The sequence below is a fragment of the Equus przewalskii genome, chromosome 3 (genome assembly GCF_037783145.1).
Source record: "Equus przewalskii isolate Varuska chromosome 3, EquPr2, whole genome shotgun sequence".
Taxonomy (NCBI): Eukaryota; Metazoa; Chordata; class Mammalia; order Perissodactyla; family Equidae; genus Equus; species Equus przewalskii.
The window spans coordinates 49,042,092-49,063,306 of record NC_091833.1 but is presented as its reverse complement, the minus strand read 5'-3'; the positions used below and the strand labels follow the sequence as shown (position 1 = coordinate 49,063,306).

The 21,215-nt window shown below is 37.8% G+C and overlaps 1 protein-coding gene across 19 annotated transcripts in view; it reads right to left on the bottom strand.

Moving 5' to 3' along the window:
* FAM13A (family with sequence similarity 13 member A) overlaps nt 1-21,215 on the bottom strand; it is a 314,872-nt gene that overhangs the window by 64,089 nt on the left and 229,568 nt on the right. For 10 of the 19 annotated variants that reach the window (XR_011538612.1, XM_070614305.1, XM_070614309.1 and 7 more), the window contains one exon: nt 14,288-14,329. The exons of the other annotated variants lie outside the window; for them this stretch is intronic. Coding sequence is in view for 9 of the 10 variants with exons in the window: in XM_070614305.1 (XP_070470406.1) it covers nt 14,288-14,329 (42 nt within the window). In the remaining variant the exon portion in view is untranslated. The remainder of the gene's footprint in view (nt 1-14,287; nt 14,330-21,215) is intronic. 19 annotated transcript variants of the gene reach the window in all.

Here is a 21,215-nt window from a genome sequence, read left to right as displayed (position 1 = left end):
GATTTTCACTTGTTTCTAGAATTAGAGATGACCCTGGGTGTTTATTCCTGAACAGTGTTTTTTCCTCCATTTTAAAGATGTCCATGACAGACGGTTTCACCAGTGACCTTTGAAAACCATCTCTACTTCTCACTCCACTGTCACAGTCTTAGTTCAGGGTCTTTTCATTTCCCCCAAATGTTAATGCAATTGCTGCTGCCTGCCTGCTACCAATTCTACCCATACCCTGCTCTCCCGGGCCCCAAACTGTCCCAAGCTCAATGTGAAGCGCAATGGTGAAATGTCAGAGCTCTGTTGGATCAGCACCCTTCAGAACTCCGCCCCTCCTACCTAAGGTTCATATAACCACAGTGAGGGGTGGGGCTGGCAGCGATTTAGCAGTATGTATATCACTACTTTCTCACATTCTGCCCTCTAGCGCTGAGCTGGCTTCTAAATGGAGATTTCAAAGTATCTATGCTTAAAAAAATAGATTAAAAAAAATCTGTAGTGCATGTCAAACATTAGTTTTGCCTAATAGATCTAATAATTCTCTCCTTTTTTCTTCCTTCTTTATAGAAGACACCCAAAGAAAATAAAAGCTGTTAATGAACAGTATTGATGGCTGCCTTTCAATCACTCCAAACATCCTAATTGAACTATGTAATTTTCAGCACATGAACATGTTGCTTTGGAATCATCTGTTGAGATTTTCTCCACATACGTGTAAATCTCATCTCTTTCCAACCAGAATCTAAGTGCCTCAGGGATTGTCTGACATTTCTCATCTTCTTTCATGACACTCCCTACCACTACCACCACCATCCCAGAGGTGATCAATAGACACTCACTCTTCAGCCCCAGAGAACTCCCTTTAGTTAAAGCTGGAGCTCTTTGTCATGGCCACAGACGATAGACAAATCCCAGAAAAACCACTTAAAATAACACTATTATGCACAAGGGAAGCTGATGAGAAGAATCTTAATGAATGAATGAACGAATGAACAAATAAATAAATACACCCTAAAACTTATTGAGTACTTACTATGTTTCAGACAGTGTGCTAAGCATTTTTCACAAAGATTTTCCCATCTACTGTTTACAATAACCCCATGAGGTACCTACTATTGTTTTCTTTTCCCTGTTTGCAAATGAAGAGGTTAGAGGTTAAGTAACTTGCCCACAGTCATAGAGCCAAGAGGTAGATGAGTTGGGATTTGAACCAAGAAAGTTTTAGCTCAAGAGTCTAAGCTCTTAATCACTCTACTTGACTTTCCATCCATCACTCACCACAGTCACTTTGTATATGGAAGCCTCAACTCAGGTATTTTACTTTGCTTTTAATCACAACCATTTCTCCTCTGCCTCACAATGCCTGTTATTCACTGTGGTTCCCAGGTTGCATAACCAACAATAAGTCCTTTGCTGCTGTCTGTCCTTAACTGGGACAGGCAGTCCCTGCTTTTGATGCTTTGTGGCTCACCCTGTGCAAATTCAACACTGTATAATTAACTCCTGTACTCCACTTCTCAATGCAGTTACACAACCGTGGTTTTGGGAGCAGGGACCAACGTGAATAATGGCTCGGGGGCAACTAGAAGAGGAAAAAGAACGACGACCTGCTAGATCTTAAAGACATTCCAAAGACACATAAGGATCATTAGCCAATTAGTCCCCCATGCCGTCTCAGAATGAAGAGATGTATTGCCCCTCCTTCCTTCTACACACTTTTGACTTGAACTTCTTTTCACTTATTAAAGCACACACTGATATTTTCACGTTCCTTTTTGGGAGTTCGGGGGGAGGACAAAAAAAGAAAAGTGAGGAAGAAAGAGACAAGGAAATGAGAACAAACAAGACCAGGTTCTGAGATCACTAACTCTCTGAGTAAGTGCTTCTCAAACTGGAACTCGCATCAGAATCCCCTGGGGTCTTGTTCACACAAGGTGCTGATTCAGTAGGTCTGTGTCTGGGGAAGGGGAAGCTGAGACTCTGCATTTCCAACAGATTCCTCCGTGATTCTGATGCTGTTGATTTTGGGAAGACATTGATTAGCAAGACTCTAAATCCTTGCAACTACAATTCTTAAAGACTTCAGTTACTTAGATATCACAATAGCTATTTTAAACATTCAAATCTAAGTAATGAACGTATGATTTGGAAAACTTCTGCTACCCTGAGTGAATAAAAGGCAACATCAAAATTTTCCTCATCTAGCTTAAAGAAAAATGACCAGAACCATCTAAATCAGTCTTAAAGAGCCTTTCTCAAAATGCAAAAGAAATGACTAAATCAGTGATAAAACCAAGTTATTAAATCATATTAATTTTTACTAATATATTGATCTTAAGTTTACGATACATTTATATTTTTAGGTTTCTTTAATAATCCTTTGGAATTTTTGTTATACTTAACGTGTCCATACTTCCACGTTTTTAAAACAGAATTTCTATAAAGTATTCTGGGAAGAGAATATTTTCCATTGGGAATCAGAAAAGAGAAGTTCTGGTGCTGGCTCTGCAGTTAAGTAGCTGAAATCAGTCAGCTTGCTGGTTAGCTTGGCTGCTTTGGGTTGGTTTCTTCACATAGAAAATGAAAGGCTTAGCTAGTGATCTCTGTGGTTTTCTTTTAGCTCTAAACATTTATAACACTCATATTCAAGTTTATTGCCCTAAAGTTTAAATCATTACAAAAGGTTATAACTGCATAGTTAGCATTATGACACAGTGTCAATCAAGCTATGGTTTATTAGATACCAAAATGGCTTTGGTCAGGTGTTCAAACACCTCCATAGTTCCTGTGGGATGTGCTTAACCATTCACCACTAACAGGATTCCTAAGAATACTTAATGTGAGAAATAGGGACTGCTTCCATAGCTATAGTTGGCTCATGGAGGTAGTTCTAAGGCACTGACAAAAAGGCAATAAGCAAATAAGCGCAAGTGAAAGATAACAGATTTCCTTCATCTACATGTAGCTTTTTTTATCCTCTGCAGACAGCTAAGAATAATGAACTTTTTTCAGAGTCCTTTACTGATTTGCTAAGACAACTTCTTACTTATGCAATAGAAACACTTGAATATGGAAGAGCTCATTTCCTAATGTTGATGAAGCAACTCTTCAAAACTGAAAGAAAGGCTCACGTGCAGACTCCAACATTATGGTCAATTTGATTACCCAAGTCTACTGCAAGTGACGATGCGACTGAATTCTCTGTTGGTATGGTTGCTTAAAACGGATTCTAAGACTACTCAGAAATATATTCTATGACATTTAAATACATTTAGTCTCGGGGCTGGCCCCGTGGCCGAGTGGTTAAGTTTGAGCACTCTGCTTCAGCGGCCCAGGGTTTTGCCGGTTCGGATCCTGGGTGTGGAGGTGGCATCGCTCATTAAGCCATGCTGGGGCAGCGTTCCACATGCCACAACTAGAAGGACACACAACTAAATATATACAACTGTGTACCGGGGGCTTTAGGGAGAAAAAGGAAAAAAACAATCTTTAAATACATTTAGTCTTTATCTCTATTAGCAAATCCCAAACTACATTTCCATAAACTGATTATGCTCAGCAATATTAGTCTACAAAATTTGCATGTGATAAGATGCACAGAATGCCTGTTGACAAGTGAGTTTTTAATTAGATCTCTTGATTTGAAATAAAGAAATCTACATAAAAAAGAAAAAAAATTCAAATCTACTAAAACCAGACATCTTGAAAAAGCATGTGTTCTCTTTCTCTGTACATTCCTACTTCAGTATGTTCTCTTTTCTGCAGTGTAAAAAATCCTACCTGTATAGTATTACTGTTTTAATAGAAACATTAGGTCTAACAGAATTATCTTTTCTCTCCAGAAGATATTATTTACATTTATTCAACTTTTTTAAACGAGTAAGGATTTAAAAGACAATTAAGTGATGTCTGTTTAACTAAGCCTAAGGACGAAAATCATCTAACTAATCATCAAAATAGGATGAAACTCTTAATTTATTTAACAAAATACAGTATTTTTAGTATTATCTTAAAATACCAAAAGTTGATATACAACATCAACATTATAACATAATTGTAACATTATTTCCTTGTAATTGTATAATGAATTTCTAAATTGAAAATTTTTCATGATTTTAGTTCATAGTGCTATTCATTAAAGCAAATATACTCAATCCTCAATATTTATTCACTTTAACTTTTAGCTTTGATTATATGCAGAAATTTAATGGGGCATTTACAGGTATTTAGACTTTGACAAAAATTGCATCTTGTGGTGATGTTATAGACAGTGTGGATACAAAAAGTCTCAGATTTTGGTTTTAAATTATATACTATGCATATAATAGTAGAACATAAATTGAAAACATACTGCATGGATATGACTCAGTAGGAGGAAAATATTTATCCTCATACTTTATCAAACCTCACACTTCCTATTCCTTTAAATGTGAGGACTGATCTGAAGAAAAAAATTATTCACTCCTATATACTGATATCTATTAAATATTTTCTAACAAATTAAATAGAGCCCACCAAAATCTCAAAATAGTCCCCTTTTGTACGGCTTCTTTCAGACTCTAATTATCAGAATTTTCAGTTTTACATATTTAGCACATTTTTGCATAAAAAGAAACTCAGAATTTCTTTAGTTTTTAGACTCAGGTCTTTATAAAGCAAAATTATGAAATGGATTGTTCACTATATATACTGTGCCCTTTTACAGAGGAGGAAATTGAAGTTCAGAGAGGTGTAAACTCCCTCAGGTTTACACAGCTCTGATTCTCTCTCATGTAATCTGGCTTCAGAGTGTGTCCTTAATAAGGACATAATCCTTGTTCTCAACTAATGCTGCTATTCACATAAATATTTGGCTATACATCTAGTTATTTTCTTAGAATTAGAATAGATTACTAAAAGTACTTTTCTGGATTCAAATGGAAGTTTCTTCTCAAAATTTATACATTCCAGAAAACTTTTTATTTTATCTAGATTTTCATGTTTATTAGTATAAAATTGAATAAAGGGACTGGCCGGTGGCGCAGCGGTTAAGTTCTCACGTTCCACTTCGGTGGCCCGGGTTTCACTGGACTGGATCCTGGGTGTGGACCTATGCACTGCTTGGCAAGCCATGCTGTGGTAGGCGGTCCACATATAAAGTAGAGGAGGATGGGCATGGATGTTAGCTCAGGGCCAGTCTTCCTCAGCAAAAAGGAGGAGGATTGGCAGCAGATGTTAGCTCAGGGCTAATCTTCCTCAAAAAAAAAATAATAATAATTGAATAAAGTACTCTCTTTTAAAAATTACTACATTCCTTACAGCAAACTTCAATTCTGATTATTAGGATTGTTCTGTTTTTTCTTAAGTTTACCAGAGGGTTTTCTTTTTTATAATTTTCGTTTTTACTCCCAAAGAGCCAGTTCCTAGATTCAAACATCAGTTCTGCTCTTTTTCTGTTTTCTTTTATTAACGATTAAATCCTTTTAGGTTTCCAAGAGGTTGTTTTTCTTCCTTTTTGTTATTCTTATTCTGAATATGAGGCTCATTTATTTTCAATCTTCTTAAGAATGTAAAGTTACCTCTTAAAATGAGCTTACACCTCATTCCACAAATTTTGATACATACTTTTTTCCTTTTTCTTCTCAAGAATCTACCGTTGGAGTTTTTATTTCCCCTTCGAATTTTTTCCTTCCTTTAGGAGAGTTTTCATTGGCTGACTGGAAATTTTTTTGTTATTAACTGCACTGTGATCAGAAAATGTGACTGTTAAAATTTCTACTCTTCAAGAACTTTTAGAGATAGCTGAAGAACTTTTTAGAAAGTAGCAGGAATGCTTGAGCCCTATTTGTAGGGTGCAAAGTTTAGCATGTGTAATGCTCATTTATTTTAAATCTTATTAATTCTATCAAATTCTCAGTGCTATTTTGTAAATTTTGTTATGGACATATAGTTGTATGTGTAAGTTCTATACTTCACATATGTTTGGCTGTTTATCCTTGTTAACTTAAGAGTTTAAATTTACATGATTTGATGCTGTGCTACTTTGCACATACTTATTTATAACCTTTTTGTCCTTACTATGGATTTTGTCTGATAGGGTAAGTCCAGGTTTGTCCTCTTTAACAACTTGGGCCTTGAACTTTAGTTGTTTTGGTATTGATACTGCCATCTCTGCTTTCTTTTTGTTCACATTTATCAGATATAAATTCTGTATTTTTATTATTAACCTATTAGAGTCATTTTGTTTTAGGCATGGCTCTTTTGAGCAAAATATAGTTCAAGTAGTCTTTTTTTTAAGTAATTTTAGCTTTTACCAAAGAATTTAATCCACTTACATTTATCGTCATAGCTGAAATATTTTTCTAGTTTTGTGTTTTTGCTTTACGTTTTCTAAGTTGGGAGCTTCCTTTTCCTCTGATTTCTGTCTTTGATCTTCTCTTCTGAGGGGTTTGGAATATAGGAATCCTATGTACAATTCTACTAGCAGTTGCCTCTCATATCCAGATATCTCTAATTATTAAAACTAAAGCAACCCCCCGAAAAACAACAAAAAAGACCCCCCCAACTCTTTACTCCAGCTTCTATTCTCCTAATTTCCATGCAAGACAAGAAATTTAGAATTTCATTACCTTCCTTACCCCTCCACCAACAATTATAATCAGGTTTCTACCTATTAAAAAAAATTTTTTTTAATTCACTTTTCAATTAGCAGGGCAAACATTAACTTTGATTTTTACCTATATTTCTATTAGTATGGTTTCTTCTTTAGAATAAGAATTTTCAGGTTGGCATTCCAATTTCTGACTTTTATATCTAGCATTATTTCTCTCAGAGTTTGTTCTTTATCCTTTTCCTCTTCATTTTGGAAGAGCTGCTCAAGTTTCTCTCTCAGCATGTACTTGATTTACTTTTTAATAACTTCTGCTCTTTACTGCTTCCCACATAGTTTTTAAAATCTCTGCAAATACATTTCTAGACTTCCTTTTCTCTACTTATTTTAGCTCTTCTCCTGTGTCTCTAGCCTATTCTCCCCTTACAGGTTCCTACTCATGTTTCAAAGAGGTTGGCTATGTCCTTGAGCATTTTTTAAGAATAGCAATATTATTTCTCAAGCTTTCCTCTGAATCATATAAAAAGCAATTCCTGAAATCTGATTTTACACTGAGTCCTCAGGGCAAGTCGCCCTTTCCCTTAGTTTGTAACTTCTATTCATAGGTCCCAAATAGTTCTTTATGTTTATTGGTTCTTAAGGGGAATCAATCAATCCAGGCAGAGCTGTTACCAACAACCCGAGTGGGCAGGCTTTTCTTAGTTTATTTCATTGTCCCTTGGCTGTGGGCAGATGCCCCCTCTTGGATTTAGACTTTAAGAGCCAGTATATGGGTCTGCCCTAGAACAATTTACAATGCATACTTGGGTGGGCTTGCTATTTGGTCCAATGTTATGACCAAGCTGGAGAATCAGAAACAAATTTGTAGTTGGTCTTTAGTGTACTCTTGAAAGCATGCATTACATCCAACAATCTTCCTGCCTGTATCCTTTTTTCAAATGCTTTTGTTAGGTGATTGAGCATCCCAGGGAGATCCCTTCCCCTTTTCATTGTTTTGTATACTGAATGTTCGAGTTTCTGAATGGATATTGAAATAAACAAGCTGATAGGGGCAGCTCTGGATGGTTGAGAAAATAAGTTTCTCTTCAGTTGGGGAAATGTCACTTGCTTTTTTGGTCAGTGCCGTAGACAGCGGAAGGAGTCCACGTCAGTTTTCCTCCCTTCCTTCTCTCTTTATGGCAATCTGTATTATTTAGATGGTGGAACATGAAGTCTTCAGGCAAAAATATGTTTCTCAGTCCATCCCATTGATGATGTGACATCTGACATATGGTTTTATTATTATTATAACCTGTTTCTAGCTTTTGTCATTGGTATCATCATTAGAATTTAAATGGGAAGCTGGGAGTAGTTATATCAGGCAAAGCTGGTCTGCTACTTATTTAAACTAGGAGTTTACATTTTATTAAAATCTGAAATTCTTAAGGACAGAAGTCTATAGGGAGGCAGGGAGACTGAAGAATAAAGCAGCAGGAGATCTAGAAAGAATAGCTACAAAGGCATCATTTTCTACAAGTAAATGTTTCTTTTGCTTTATCATGCTGAGAGAAGACATGATGAGAAGCATAAAAAAATTTATGTAATTTATCAGTATAGCCTAACCATATGCTTAATATTTTAATTAATATTGATAGAATTAAACCCAGAATCTATATTTATCTTTTACTAAGCAAAACATGACTAGTGAAGCTCAGATGTCAAGAACCCAATACTGAATCCATAAAGAAGTGTATGATAAACAGTAGTAAAGTTTCTAACCATTCTTCACTATAAAATAATTACACTGTTGGTCTGGTTTAGTGCTTTTCAGCTAGGGGTGTGAATCAAAATTTCTCATGATACTTTTTTCCCCTCACATTTTTTTACTGTGGTAGAACACACATAATATAAAATTTACCATCTCAACCATTTTTAAGTATACAGTTCAGTGGCATTAAATACAATGATGTGCCACATAACAATGCTTTGGTCAACAATGGACCACATATACGACGGTAGTCCCATAAGATTAGTATCATATAACCTAGGTATGTAGTTGGCTATACCATCTAGGTTTGTGAGAGTACTGTAGGAGAGGAAGAAATTTTCCCCTACCCTTCTAGGTTCATCTGGCTGGTCTAAGAATTAAATTGACATGAAACAATTAACAAGAGAAAAACAAGCAAATTTAGTAACATGTATACATGGGAGAAACCCAGAAAATCTGAGTAACTCGCCAAAATGGCCAAAGCCCTTACCATAAAGACTATCCTCAGCTACAAAAGATGATGTTGGGGGTGGGGAAAGTCAGGGACTTCAAAGGAAAGGACTGCAAAGGTTGGTGAAAAGGAGCAAACATTTGGAAAACAAGTGTTTGTCCACACAGAAACAGAAGGACACAGAGGGGAGCCCAACAAATGGGCTCTTCGGGGTTCTTCCCTGTCTACCACCTAGTTCATGCTATGCTAAGGTGATAGCTCACTTCCTGAGATAGGGTTTTTTATCTGAATTCTTCTAGGCAGTTAAAGGGGAGGTAACAAGAAAAACAGAAATTTCTGAGTCTTTTGTTTCTTAAAAATAACCAGCCTAAAATAATCCTCATGTTAAAGAGACACATTTTGGGGTGGCAAATTTGTTCCCCTTCAGTACACCCAATGATGTTTGCACAACAATGAAATGGCCTAATGAGGCATTTCTCAGAACATATCCCTGTTGCTAAGCGATGCATGACTATATATTCACATTGCTGTGCAAACATCACCACCATCCATCTCCAGAACTCTTTTCATCTTGTAAAACTGAAACTTTGTATCCATTAAACAATAATTCCTGATTCTCCCCTTCCTCCTAGGCCTTGGCAACCACATTCTACTTTATGTCTCTACAAATTTAACTTCAGTAGGTATCTCATATAAGTGGAGTCATACAGTAGTGTCTTTTTGCTACTGGCTTATTTCACTCAGCATAACACCCTCAAGGTTCATCCATGTTGTGTATGTGTCAGAAGTTCCTTCCTTTTTTAAGGCTGAATAATACTCCATTGTGTGTACACACTGTAATTTGTCTATCCCTTCATCAGTTGATGGACACGTAGGCTGCTTCCACCTTTTGGCTATTACAAAACGTGGGTGCACAAATATTTCTTTAGGATCCTGCTTTCAATTTCTCTTCATCTTCGTCAACACTTGTTATTTTCTGTTGTTTTGATAGCAGCCACCCTAATGAGTGTGAGGTGATATATCATTGTGGTTTTGATTTACATTTCCCTGATGATTAGTGATGTTGAGCATCTTTTCATGTGCCTGTTGTCCATTTGTATATCTTCTCTGGAGGAATGTCTATTCAAGTCCTTTGCCCATTTTTGAATCGGGTAGTTTTCTGTGGTTGTTGCATTTTAGCAGTTCTCTACTTGTTCTGGATAACCCCTTAACAAATATATGGTTTACAAAGCAGAGGAAAATCAGTGCAGATGATAGAAGACAAGTATTAGGTAAACGAGGAACCACCATACAGAGGCCAGGGGCCCAATGAATAAAACTGGTTATAGGCATGTGGCCCCAAAGCACAAATTTAGAATTTTGATAAAGCACAGGCAAAGGCGGATTCAAGGTATACATACTACGTGTATAATCCAGCAACTTGAAAGAAGGAGGAGTTCAAGGGTCGAAGTCTGGTAGGATGGGATGAGGACAGGATCTGTCCCTGGTCATAAGCAATCAGCAGGTAGCGTAGGTGAGGTAGGAGCAGGTAGAGATGAACAGGAATAGAAAGTGGAGATTATGAACGCTAGTCCGGTGGAGATAACCACAGAAATCAAAACCCAGGCTTGCAGACACTGAAGACTAGGACAAACAAGTAAAACTAGCAACAGATCCTAGCCAGATCTGACCAGATGCCAGGCAGGAGAACTTAGACAATAACAGTCTGAATGCGGCACAGAGGAACAACCACAGCAAGTTGCTTCAATGCTAATTAGAGCAACTGAGGTAGAGGCCTCCTTTTCTGGGATTCCAGCCGAGACTATGAACGAAGCCAGGGTATGGACATCCTGGCCAAGAATGTGCTTCACCTTAAGTTTACAGGTTCATGTTTATTTTGTGGCAATCTCACTAAGGGTTTGGCATAACCTGCCCTTCCCTTTCATTTCCTTAATCACTTCAACAGGGCGTGTAATCTCTAATGAGCATCTGGGGAACAATGACACCTACTGTTTGAACTACTGGAGCTGCAAAAACTTGCCACATGGGACAGCGGTAGGTGGAGATTTGTAGCTACTATTTCTTTCCTTTGCAAAAATGGACAAATGGTTCTGTGGCGAGTTAGGTTAGGCTGGAGAAGTACTGAAATCAGAGAAGACAGAGTTCTTATCACAGAAGATGTTTAATCTAGAATGAGAATATACGAGTGCCTGTTTATAACAGCCCTACCTTACTACAGAAAGGATTAAAGCCAATTGAAATGTGCAGTACATTAACATGTGGTTCAGCCATGATGGTTAACAAAGAATCGCAATCACAGAAACTGAAATTCTACAAGGTGAAAAGTGGAGCAAGATAACGACGGAAATGGCCTCTCTGGTTCCCTCTTCCTGCGTCCCACCCTCCTACCTCTAGCTACAAGAAGGTTCTGGAACCTCCACCAGCAGGGCACCACAGGCTCCCCATATGCTCTCCATCTCTATCCTCTACCCAGATACAGACTCGGTCTTGTCGTTATAATTAATGCACCTTGTCTCCACTCCAATAGCTGGATACCTGTCTGAGTGCCTTTATGGATCATTCTTCTTCTTCCTCTGAGACTGGGGCCCTGCTTTGCTCGCATCTTCTTTCTGTCTTGATCTGGTCTCCCTGAAGACTGCCCACTCCCAGACTTGTAGCCGCTGAGTTTTACCATTATAGCTCATGCTGGATCTTTTAGAACAAACCACCGAACCGAATACCCCACCACTGACTAGCTGTCCCATCCCCATGTCATCTGCCTGGCCGCTTGTGACTGGATCTACTTCTGGTGAGTACTCATCTCAGCTGATGTGTCTCATCTCTTGACTGGGCCTTTCATCTCCCCTGCCTCCCGTCCCCCGCCCCGCCCCCGGAAAACCCGACCAATCAAGACTGTCAACATGCAACATACAGCATTCTATATTCCATGTTTCTAGTCAGGGACGATATCTTGCAACTACCAATCACTTCTTTTCAAAGGCACAGTAAATATTATTTTGGATTTGAAAGAGCCAATTTAGCTTTTCATCATCATCAACAACAAACCATTATGAAATTCATGAGTCTTGCAACGACTCCCCTTCTTGAGCATTGCAGCAAAGGAATCTTAAGTAACAAAGTGGGAGGGAAAGAAATGGCAGACAAGGAAGCAACAGAAATTTATCTAAAACATTTAAGCAGTCATTTGCTCTGACTGGAGGTAGTGCAAAAAAATGTGTACTAATTTATAAATTAAATTAACAGTGGACATATTGTATTTCTAGTTGAAAAATCTAGAAGAATTAAGCATAATTAACTATCATGTTTTCTTTCTTCTACTTGAATTCTGTATTCTAGAATAACCCAAGAGAAATCAATCTCAAACCAGTCATGCAAATAATTGGGGGAAAAAAATAGGCTCAGGGGCCAGTGGTGCAACGGTTAAGTGCACACTTTCTGCTTTGGCGGCCCCAGGTTCGCTGGTTGAGATCCTGGGTGCATACATGGCACCGCTTGGCAAGCCATGCTGTGGTAGGCATCCCACATATAAAGTAGAGGAAGATGGGCACAAATGTTAGCTCAGGGCCAGTCTTCCTCAGCTAAAAGAGGAGGATTGGCAGCAGATGTTAGCTCAGGGCTAATCTTCCTCAAAAAAAAAAAAAAAAAATAGGTTCACGTTTTACAAATAAACTTCCTTGCTTCATGTCAAGTGGGTAATAAAAAAGTTAACTTGTACTGACCTTATTCTTACATAATTTCTAAGACTATCATATAATGTTACTCAGAAAAAGAAGCTACATTTTGAATTTTAATTTTGGGCCAAATAATTACTATTTTTGCATTCATGAAATAGCTCTACTTAGTTTAAATCTCCCTCATATGAAAAGAGGTAACTGCTGGTAACTTTTCCTTTTTCGGCCACTTCACTCTACCACAAATGTGGGCTAGTATGCATATTCATTCTTTTTTCCTACTTTTACCATATTTTAGTTTTTATGAGTCAACATTGGAAGGTCAAATAGCTTCTATCAAGAGTTCAGTAAATAGATTAATTATCTTTACATTCCTTTACTTTCATTTTGCAGGTACAGAATTTCTTCATCAAGTCTACGCTATTAGTCTACGTAACTGCAAAAATTATCACACGATAAGACACAACTATGTGTCTTTGAGGACTTAAGACTTACAAACTCACTTCCCTATCTGCTTTTAAAAATAGTGCTAAAAAAAAATAAAATTCAATACTACATAAAACATAGATTGATGTTACCCAGAGTAATAAAAATAAGACATCCGGAGAACTAACAGTTCTCGTTATTTGGCATGATCTGGTGCTGTAGTCTTCTGTACTGTGTAAACTTAATTTCCATTAATATGTGATAATCATTTGTTTGGTATTACTGTGCATATTTACGTGATGAATACCAGAGTTGCCATGTACTCAGCACAATATCCTCATGTGTTTACAGTAATTGCACAGCTGAGATAGCCTATGAACAAGAACATGTTGATTCGGTTGGCAGGAAACCAGGATGAATCAAATGGACGACCATGTTGTCTCAAACTGAAACCTCAAATGTTCCCTCTCTTTGCCACAAAGTGATTACGCAACATGCTTCAAGTCCCCAAAGGGCAGAACACGTTTGAAAAGCAGTCACTTGGCTAAGCCTGGAGTCCTACGACACATTTCTGAACTACCGGTGGTTGAATTCAAGTCGAAATCTAACTCTGGGACTATTGCACTAAATCAGACTCAAAAACAAACAAACAAATGATGGATCACATATCCTGACATTTCTTTTAAAAACAATTTTCAAAATTGGGGAAAAATTTTTAAAAAATTTCAGCAATTTTAACCTCAATTTACATGGTCATATTCTCTTCAAATATATTTTCTAAGCCTTTGAAATGGGCAGGTAGTGAGGAAAGAAATGCAGTAAGTAAGAAAAACTTGGTTTTAGGTTATACGTAAATCAAATAGTTCACTAAAAATCACATCAATACAGCAACGTTCTAATCTGGAGAGAAGCGATCTTGTCTAATATCTACTTCGAATTCTGTAAACTTGTTTTAACAGTTGTTATTCTGGCTTTGTAAACTTCAGAAAATAATCCTGAACTCCACGAACTTGAATATTTAGTTTCACACTCCACCACCATCTAGAAAACAATCTAACGTCTAACCCAAGGTTTCTTCAGTGAGCGAGCCCCGTGCTCACTCCCCTCCCACCTGTCCATAGTATAGAATAGAGATTTTTAAATTTAGGTGATAGCCTAATCATCAGGCAGTTTTGGAAATTAAAATGGCTACCTTGACATTTCTGAATTAAAAAAAATCTTATTTTAGCCTTTTCAACTATATTAAAATTTACGATTTCTTAAACGAAAGAGAAGAAAAATACAGCATGAACAATGTGGTGAAAGGTTCCAACAAGCTTCTACTGAAAAGAATTAAAATGGGCAAATAAATCCAAAGAAGCCTTAACCCTCCTCCATTCCCTGTAATAAACCAACAAAAATCACATAAATACCTCAAATAGAAAGGTGACATAGGTCTTTCATCTTCCTGTGAACTAAAAGGAAAATAAATTTTGAATTAATATACTTTCTGTTAATATTATAACATGCCAATTTTAGTAAAACTCTGTTCTGTCACAAATTTTGTTCTGACACATTAGAGTTAATCTAATGTGTAAGGTTAGTAAAATATACTCTCCACTGGACCCAGCCAAGGTCAGCCACTCCTCCCAGGGAGACCATCAAGACAGGTTTCTTTCAAGACTGGCCTAAGGCAAAAGTAACTCACATCCCACTTTCAGGAGGAAGCTTTTTACAACCTGATTCTACAAGCCCAATCCGAGTACTCAGTATTACACATAAACCCTTAAAGAGATGACATCCTCAATTATCTCAATAAAGCTAATTACAGCTCATTAACGTGATGATGAAAGTAAGAAACAGCCAACCAAATATTCCTGTTAAGTGAGAGCCACTTCAGCAATGACGCCCCAGCAATGAAGAGCACGTCAGTAAACAACACTCACGCTCTTTGTCTTCTGTAGTTACTGTAGGTATTAACGGGTGCGGATAACGTAAAAGGACATAAACAAGAGTATAAAAATAGGTTAAGTTCCTCAAACAACAAAGAAGCAATATGGAGCTTAATATAAAAGTATTTAACTTAAAAAATGTAAAATACATACTACAATAAAATACTTTTTCCTTCCTTAACATATTTTTTTCTTCTGATAAATGACCTCGAAACAAAGACTGAGTCTCTCCCCCTTAGTGTCTCCTGGAGTGGTCTTTGAACTTTTTTGATTATGCACTTATATAAATTTGCTTTTCAGCAGCCACTCCCCTCAATATATGCCTAAGTATCTATCTAGATTACGTGGATCATTAAATAGATAAAAGTAAAAAAGTAAAGTGTTAGATAAAATTAGAAAGCAGCTCTACTATTTTCTTGTTGTACTCCTATGGTTAATTTTGTACACCACCTGGGGTGCCCATCACCTTTGAGGAAGCAGCTGGTTAACTTCAGCATTATCTTTCCTTCTCTCTCTCTTTTTTGGGTTTATTTTTCATTTTCTTAAACATCATTGATGAAAAGAGAAAAGTTTGCTACAATTGGTAATATTACACTGGCAATCACCAAAATCTTCTTACAAAGTTATAATGCATGCCCACACACGCGCGCGCACACACACACACAAATCTGTCCTGGAAGTTGAAAAGGTCTCAACGTTTTAGTTGGAAAATGACACATAAAATAGGACATACTATTTTTCATTCTCTCATGATTTTGGTTTCCAATTTCAATATGACTTAGCTGTTGTAACCCTAATGTTGCCGAAGATTTTAATGTTTGTATTTGATTGTGCTAGTCCTTCCCAAGAGAAGGCTAAGTGATGGATCAGCTGCATTATCAACTCTAACGTGGGCAGGCTGAGGGCAGAGCTTGTGGAGCTGGGCTGCAGAGCTGAAGAGTAGAGGCGACACCACCTGGGACGCGTCCAGGTGTCTTGGGAAGAACCCACCTGGAGCACTGTTCTTACAGGAGGAGACCACTTTCAGCCAAACTGATACAAGGAGCTTATACATTTGACTTCAAAATAACCCTTGAAAGCACGTAAATTATAAAAACGTTAGAATTGGGTTTGTTTCCTAATCAAGGATTGAGTGTCAAAAAGTATTAATTATAACCAACACTATACAAAAAGACTGTAACTAAAAACCTACGATGATTTTGTTATTAGAGGAAAATTGCCTCCATGTGTTATAAAATGGGCACTGTACTAAATACTCTTTTGCCTGGAATAGATCCTTCACTCTAACGCTTAACAAACTATAATGAAAATTAACAAGGGTACTTTAGTGAACATTCAATTCACAATATGGTTGGTTTCCTTAGAATTTAGAAGTGCTTGGGGAGATGGTTTAGATGGTGCAGGGTTCTGAACACAGCTGTTTAGGTGTTTTGCTCATGATTTTTGTGTGTGCGCTAAATTTCTTTGTAGCAAACACAGGCAATCAAAATCAATCCATACTTTTTTCCTTTACACCTTCTCTCCCTCACACATGTATTCATCAGCTAGGTACTACCAGGTGCTCCACATTAACTATCTCAGGCAAATCCTCACAAAAACTTTCCCTGCAACTTGCCCCTCACTTGAGGAAAGATGGCTCAGAGTGGGCACACAATTTATCCAGGTCACACAGCTAGTGATATGTAAATTATTGTATTACATGTTAGGCCATTTTTGTTATTTACTGTCTTCCCTTCGATTTTAATCTATCAAAATATGGTGGGATGAATAGCTCAGTGAAGAAAATTCATGTGATGGCCAGTCTGCATTCCAGTAGCCCTCAACAAGACCTCGTGGACTTTATAAGCTCCGTGTCATGCTTCTGATTACTGCAGCTCGACACCGACCTTAGTCAAAGTCCATTCACAACGCATCATGCCTGATAGCACGTATAAAGTGATTAATTTATTAAAATGCACTGGCAGGATGTCAAGAATGTCCCTTAATAGGGACACAAGTTTTTAATCATAAGCAAATATTTTTCAGGCTGCATTTGCACAAAGTAAATTTGTCAATGAAAGACAAAATCAGAAGTTCTTAATTTGGGTATGTCCCAGAAGGCTGAACAGTTTTAAGTGTTCCAAAAAAGAAAATGTAAGCACTGTGATTTAAATAAAATGCAAGAGACTCAGTATTAGATTTGCTCAATCAGCAGCAATCAACACAGCAGCAGTCCACGCACCATACCCAGAAAGAATATAATGCAAAAAGAATAAAATAAATTTTGATATTTAATTAGCATATTTTTCCTTTCCCTTTCATAAAAGTACCCTTGCCTGGGGTTTGGTAATGTAATCTTGACAAAGGTGTAAATTCAAAAACAAGTAAAGTGTCGATTTTAAATTGATTGAATCAATCAATTCTGAAAAAATCAACTGATTAGGCAATTTTAAGGAAAAATAGCCAAGGACAATTCTTCCAAATAGAATTGAGAAAATAAACTTTTCCACAAAATTTACACAACAGAATGCAAAACATTTGAAAAGATCACCATTTCCACATCTGTGCAAAATGGATTTTTGTACTATTCTGAAGGCCCCCAAACATCTATTTATAGAGGGTACTTATGCCTCGTCCTGGTTTTGTGGCAATCTCAGACCTGTCCAATGATGTTAAATGTCATAATTTTTTGCCTAAATTTTAAATGGACAATTCTGATTCACTTTTAATTTTTAAACGTAAGCACATGTACTATGAGTGAAAAAGGGAATGTGTGTCAGGAAATTAAGCCAATGACAAACTGTAACAACTTGGAATTCATTCAATTTCCTCCTTGGATACAAGTATAAACCCCATGTTTTAATTATTTCCTGTTTACTGACTTTGAATAATGGCTGAGCTTAAGCAGCCAATTAGCTTCCTTTTTTTTTTTTGTTTAATTCAAACATACATTGAGAGATTTAGGCAATCACCTCAGGTATGTCAGGCAACCAGGTTGCTTAATGTCCTCAGACATGTGGTGTTATATTTATATTCTCTCAAAACAACTGCCTGTGGGAAGAACATTTATCAAATAGATTCAAGTAATAGGCCAAATCTAAGAAGCTACAACTGAGAAGGGCAATAACATAGATAATAGGGTTTTAGTGAGCGGGGTCCTATCTAACTTATTTTTTTCACATGGCTCAACATGGGTAAATGCAATAAATGAATGTCACCTAGACTTACAATCTCTCCACGACCAGCACTAATTTCTAAACTGGAGCCACAGAATGCAAGGCCTATCAATTTAACTACATAGCAAGATAATTGAAATCACAAAAAGCATGGTGTTGTCTATGTCTAAGAAAAACCAAATACTGTTGGGAGAATTCCCAGAGCGAAGTATTGAGAATGGACCTTCAGTTACTGGATCAAATCACCATTCCATTCACTTCCCTTTGAACTGTCCTGATAAATGTTCCAATTAGTCCAACTTTCTAATTGGTTAATGTGGCTGGCTACCAAAAAAATTAACATAATCTGCATATTTAGCTACATCATTTAACTACATTTTCAAGGGATTTGAGCTCGAAGAAACAGTTTGTAAGTGCTCCTTGAGTACTGAAAAGTATAGAAAAATAGGTAAATACTAAGGATTACGATCCATTCACTGAAGAAACTAGGAAAACCATCTATGGGAGCTTAAAACAAAACCAAAGAGCAAAAGGGAGAGAGGAAGTGAGGGACAAGTGAAAGGATAAAATTAAAAGTATTAAGTCAACACTTTTTCCGGAATTCAGGTTTTTTCCTCATGTTGCAACAGAATATGCTAAGGGGACAAATTTTCTTAGAGAACGATGAAGTGAGTGAAGTTAACACATTTTCTCTCCTTCCTTTCTCTGCAGAATAAAGTGCCACACTTGCTTGCGCATTTGTGGCTCGTCCACGGTCTTAGGCATTACCATGCCCCACTCCAGCTCGAGGGGAGGAAGCAGCTGGTGTTCTGCTGCTCAGATTTTTGGTTTGGCCCATTCAGGAACATGGGAAAAAACAATCTCCCTATTCTTTTTGGAAGCCCAGTGTAAAAGTTTTCCTACCTGAGTGTTGGTAGCTGTAATTTTGGGGGATATTTTTGTAGATGTATGTATACTTCTTCCCTATAAACCCAAGCAGCTTTGTTCAAAGTTTTATTATTTGTATGTTGTGACTAGAATGCAACATCTGGCCAGTAGAATTAAAAACAAATCATTGACGTTCAAGAGCAAATAGATTTTCCTGACCAAAGGGTAAATGCAAAGAGCTGAGGCTGTTAATATTCACAGGACATGAATTTTTAGCCAACACTAAGAGGTATTATTTTGGAGTCAAAACAAATGGACGAAACAAAAGGACTTCCAAAAATTTAGAACTTTTTTCTCAATAACATAGGAAATTTCTACCATTTTTTCGATTGCTTAGTGGAAAATTGATATACATTGTTAGAAGTGGAATTGTGCTCCCTCAAACAGATATATTGGAGCCCTAACCCCCAGAACCTCAGAATGTGACCTGATTTGGAAACAGGGTCTTTACTGAGGTGATCAAGTTAAAATGAAGGCATTAGAGTGGGCTCTAATTCAATATGACTGGTGTCCTTATAAACGGGAAATTTGGACCCGGAGACAGACATGCACACGGGGAGAACGCCATGAGAAGATTGGAGTTGTGCTGCCACACCCAAGATGCTGCTGGAAGCTAGGAGAGCGCCCTGGAATGGATCATTCTCCAGTACCTTCAGAGGAAGCACAGCCCTGCCAACATGTTGATTTGGGACTTCCGGCCTCCAGAATGGTGAGACAACAAATTTCTGTTGTTCTAAGCCACCCCATTCATGGTAGTTTGTTACAGCAGCCCAAGGAAACGAATACATCTACTAAATTTTTTTTCCAAATTCAGAAATAAAAACCTGCTTTATGAAGGTGTCTCCATCTTACAAAAAGCTCGTGCTCTGAAAGTTCATTTGTAGAGATGCTAAGAATAGAATCAATTTCCCATACTGACATGGGATTAGATTTCCAGGCCTGCACCTTGCTTTATATATATAATGCACACTCAATGAATGGTGCTGTATTAAATCTATGTTCCCACAAGACACAGAGAAGACACTCTTTCCTTCTCTGCCCACCGCCAGAATCAACTCTGGGCCAAAGAAGTGCAGATTGAGTTTCATCTCTCGATGCCCCTTTGAATAAGAGCTTTCAATCTTTAAGAAATTGATGCATGCATGTGGGGGAAGAGGAGCAGTTTTTAAGGAGGGCAGGGTGGAGTTGCTTTATCTTCTACTTCTTTTGCATCTCTCCATACGGTTTAGAAGGTCAAAAGTGAACCATAACTACCTGCCGATTGACACAGCCAAGAGGCTCACACTGCCCTTCACCGAGTCCTGGCTGGAGACATGCTTAGAAGTCACAGGATGGAATTCTCATTCCTGTTATAATATTTAAGTCATGTTAACAAGCCAACTGTTCTCCTTAAAGAAGTTTCTCTCTGAGCCCCCACATTTGGTCAATCACCAGTTGTATTGATGCTATCTCAAAAAAAAAAAAAAAAAGACAAGTCTCTTGAATCTGATCTGTCCTTTCCATTTCACTGCCTTGGTCTTTCACAGGGGGAGTACTCTCGTTCCCTGCCACCCACACCGCTTTATCCTTAATACGCTCACCAGATTCAGCCTCCTACCTTAAAAACTTCTCCTGCTTCCCCAATGCCTTTGGGGTAAAATCTAAATGTCTACGCCTGGCACACAGGTTCCTCCCAATCGAAGTCCAGCATACCTGTGCAGATCTCGCACTGCACTTTGGTAACGCTCCCCATTTGTACGTGCTGTTCCCTGTAGCTTAAATGCTTCCTCCACCTCTCTCTGCCTGGCACATACTGCATGTCTCAACTCAAGTGTCCTCTAGTCTGGGAAGCTGTCTCCAGCACCCTGGAGAGGGAGCTGCTTCTTCCTCCAGGCTCTGAGAGACTCAGCTCACCGCTATAAGGGAGTGCTGAGCACACCACACGGAAATTCGTGCCTTCAGATGCTGGCCTCCCTTCCTGGATGTGTCTTTATCTTTGTACCACCAGCACCTAGCAAGGTACCTAGAACACTCCAGGTGTTCAGTAAATGGCTGTTGAATAAACTCAGCATCATCAAGACTTGGCTGAGCGCTAACACTACTGTTTGATTAAATATTTTGAAAACATCCACTGTTCGTAAAATTAATTTTGCCAGCTAGAAGCATTCTCAGATATCTGTATGCTGACTACTTTATCTTGTTCCCTTTTATTCAAGACTTGAAATTGCAACTGTGCCATGGTTTTCCCCCATTCTTAATTGAATAATTTCCTTTCTCCTATGGCACAATTAGAGGTGGGAGTTCTGCCCTTATGCCAGCAATGTAAACACTGTACTTTCTGTGCTGAA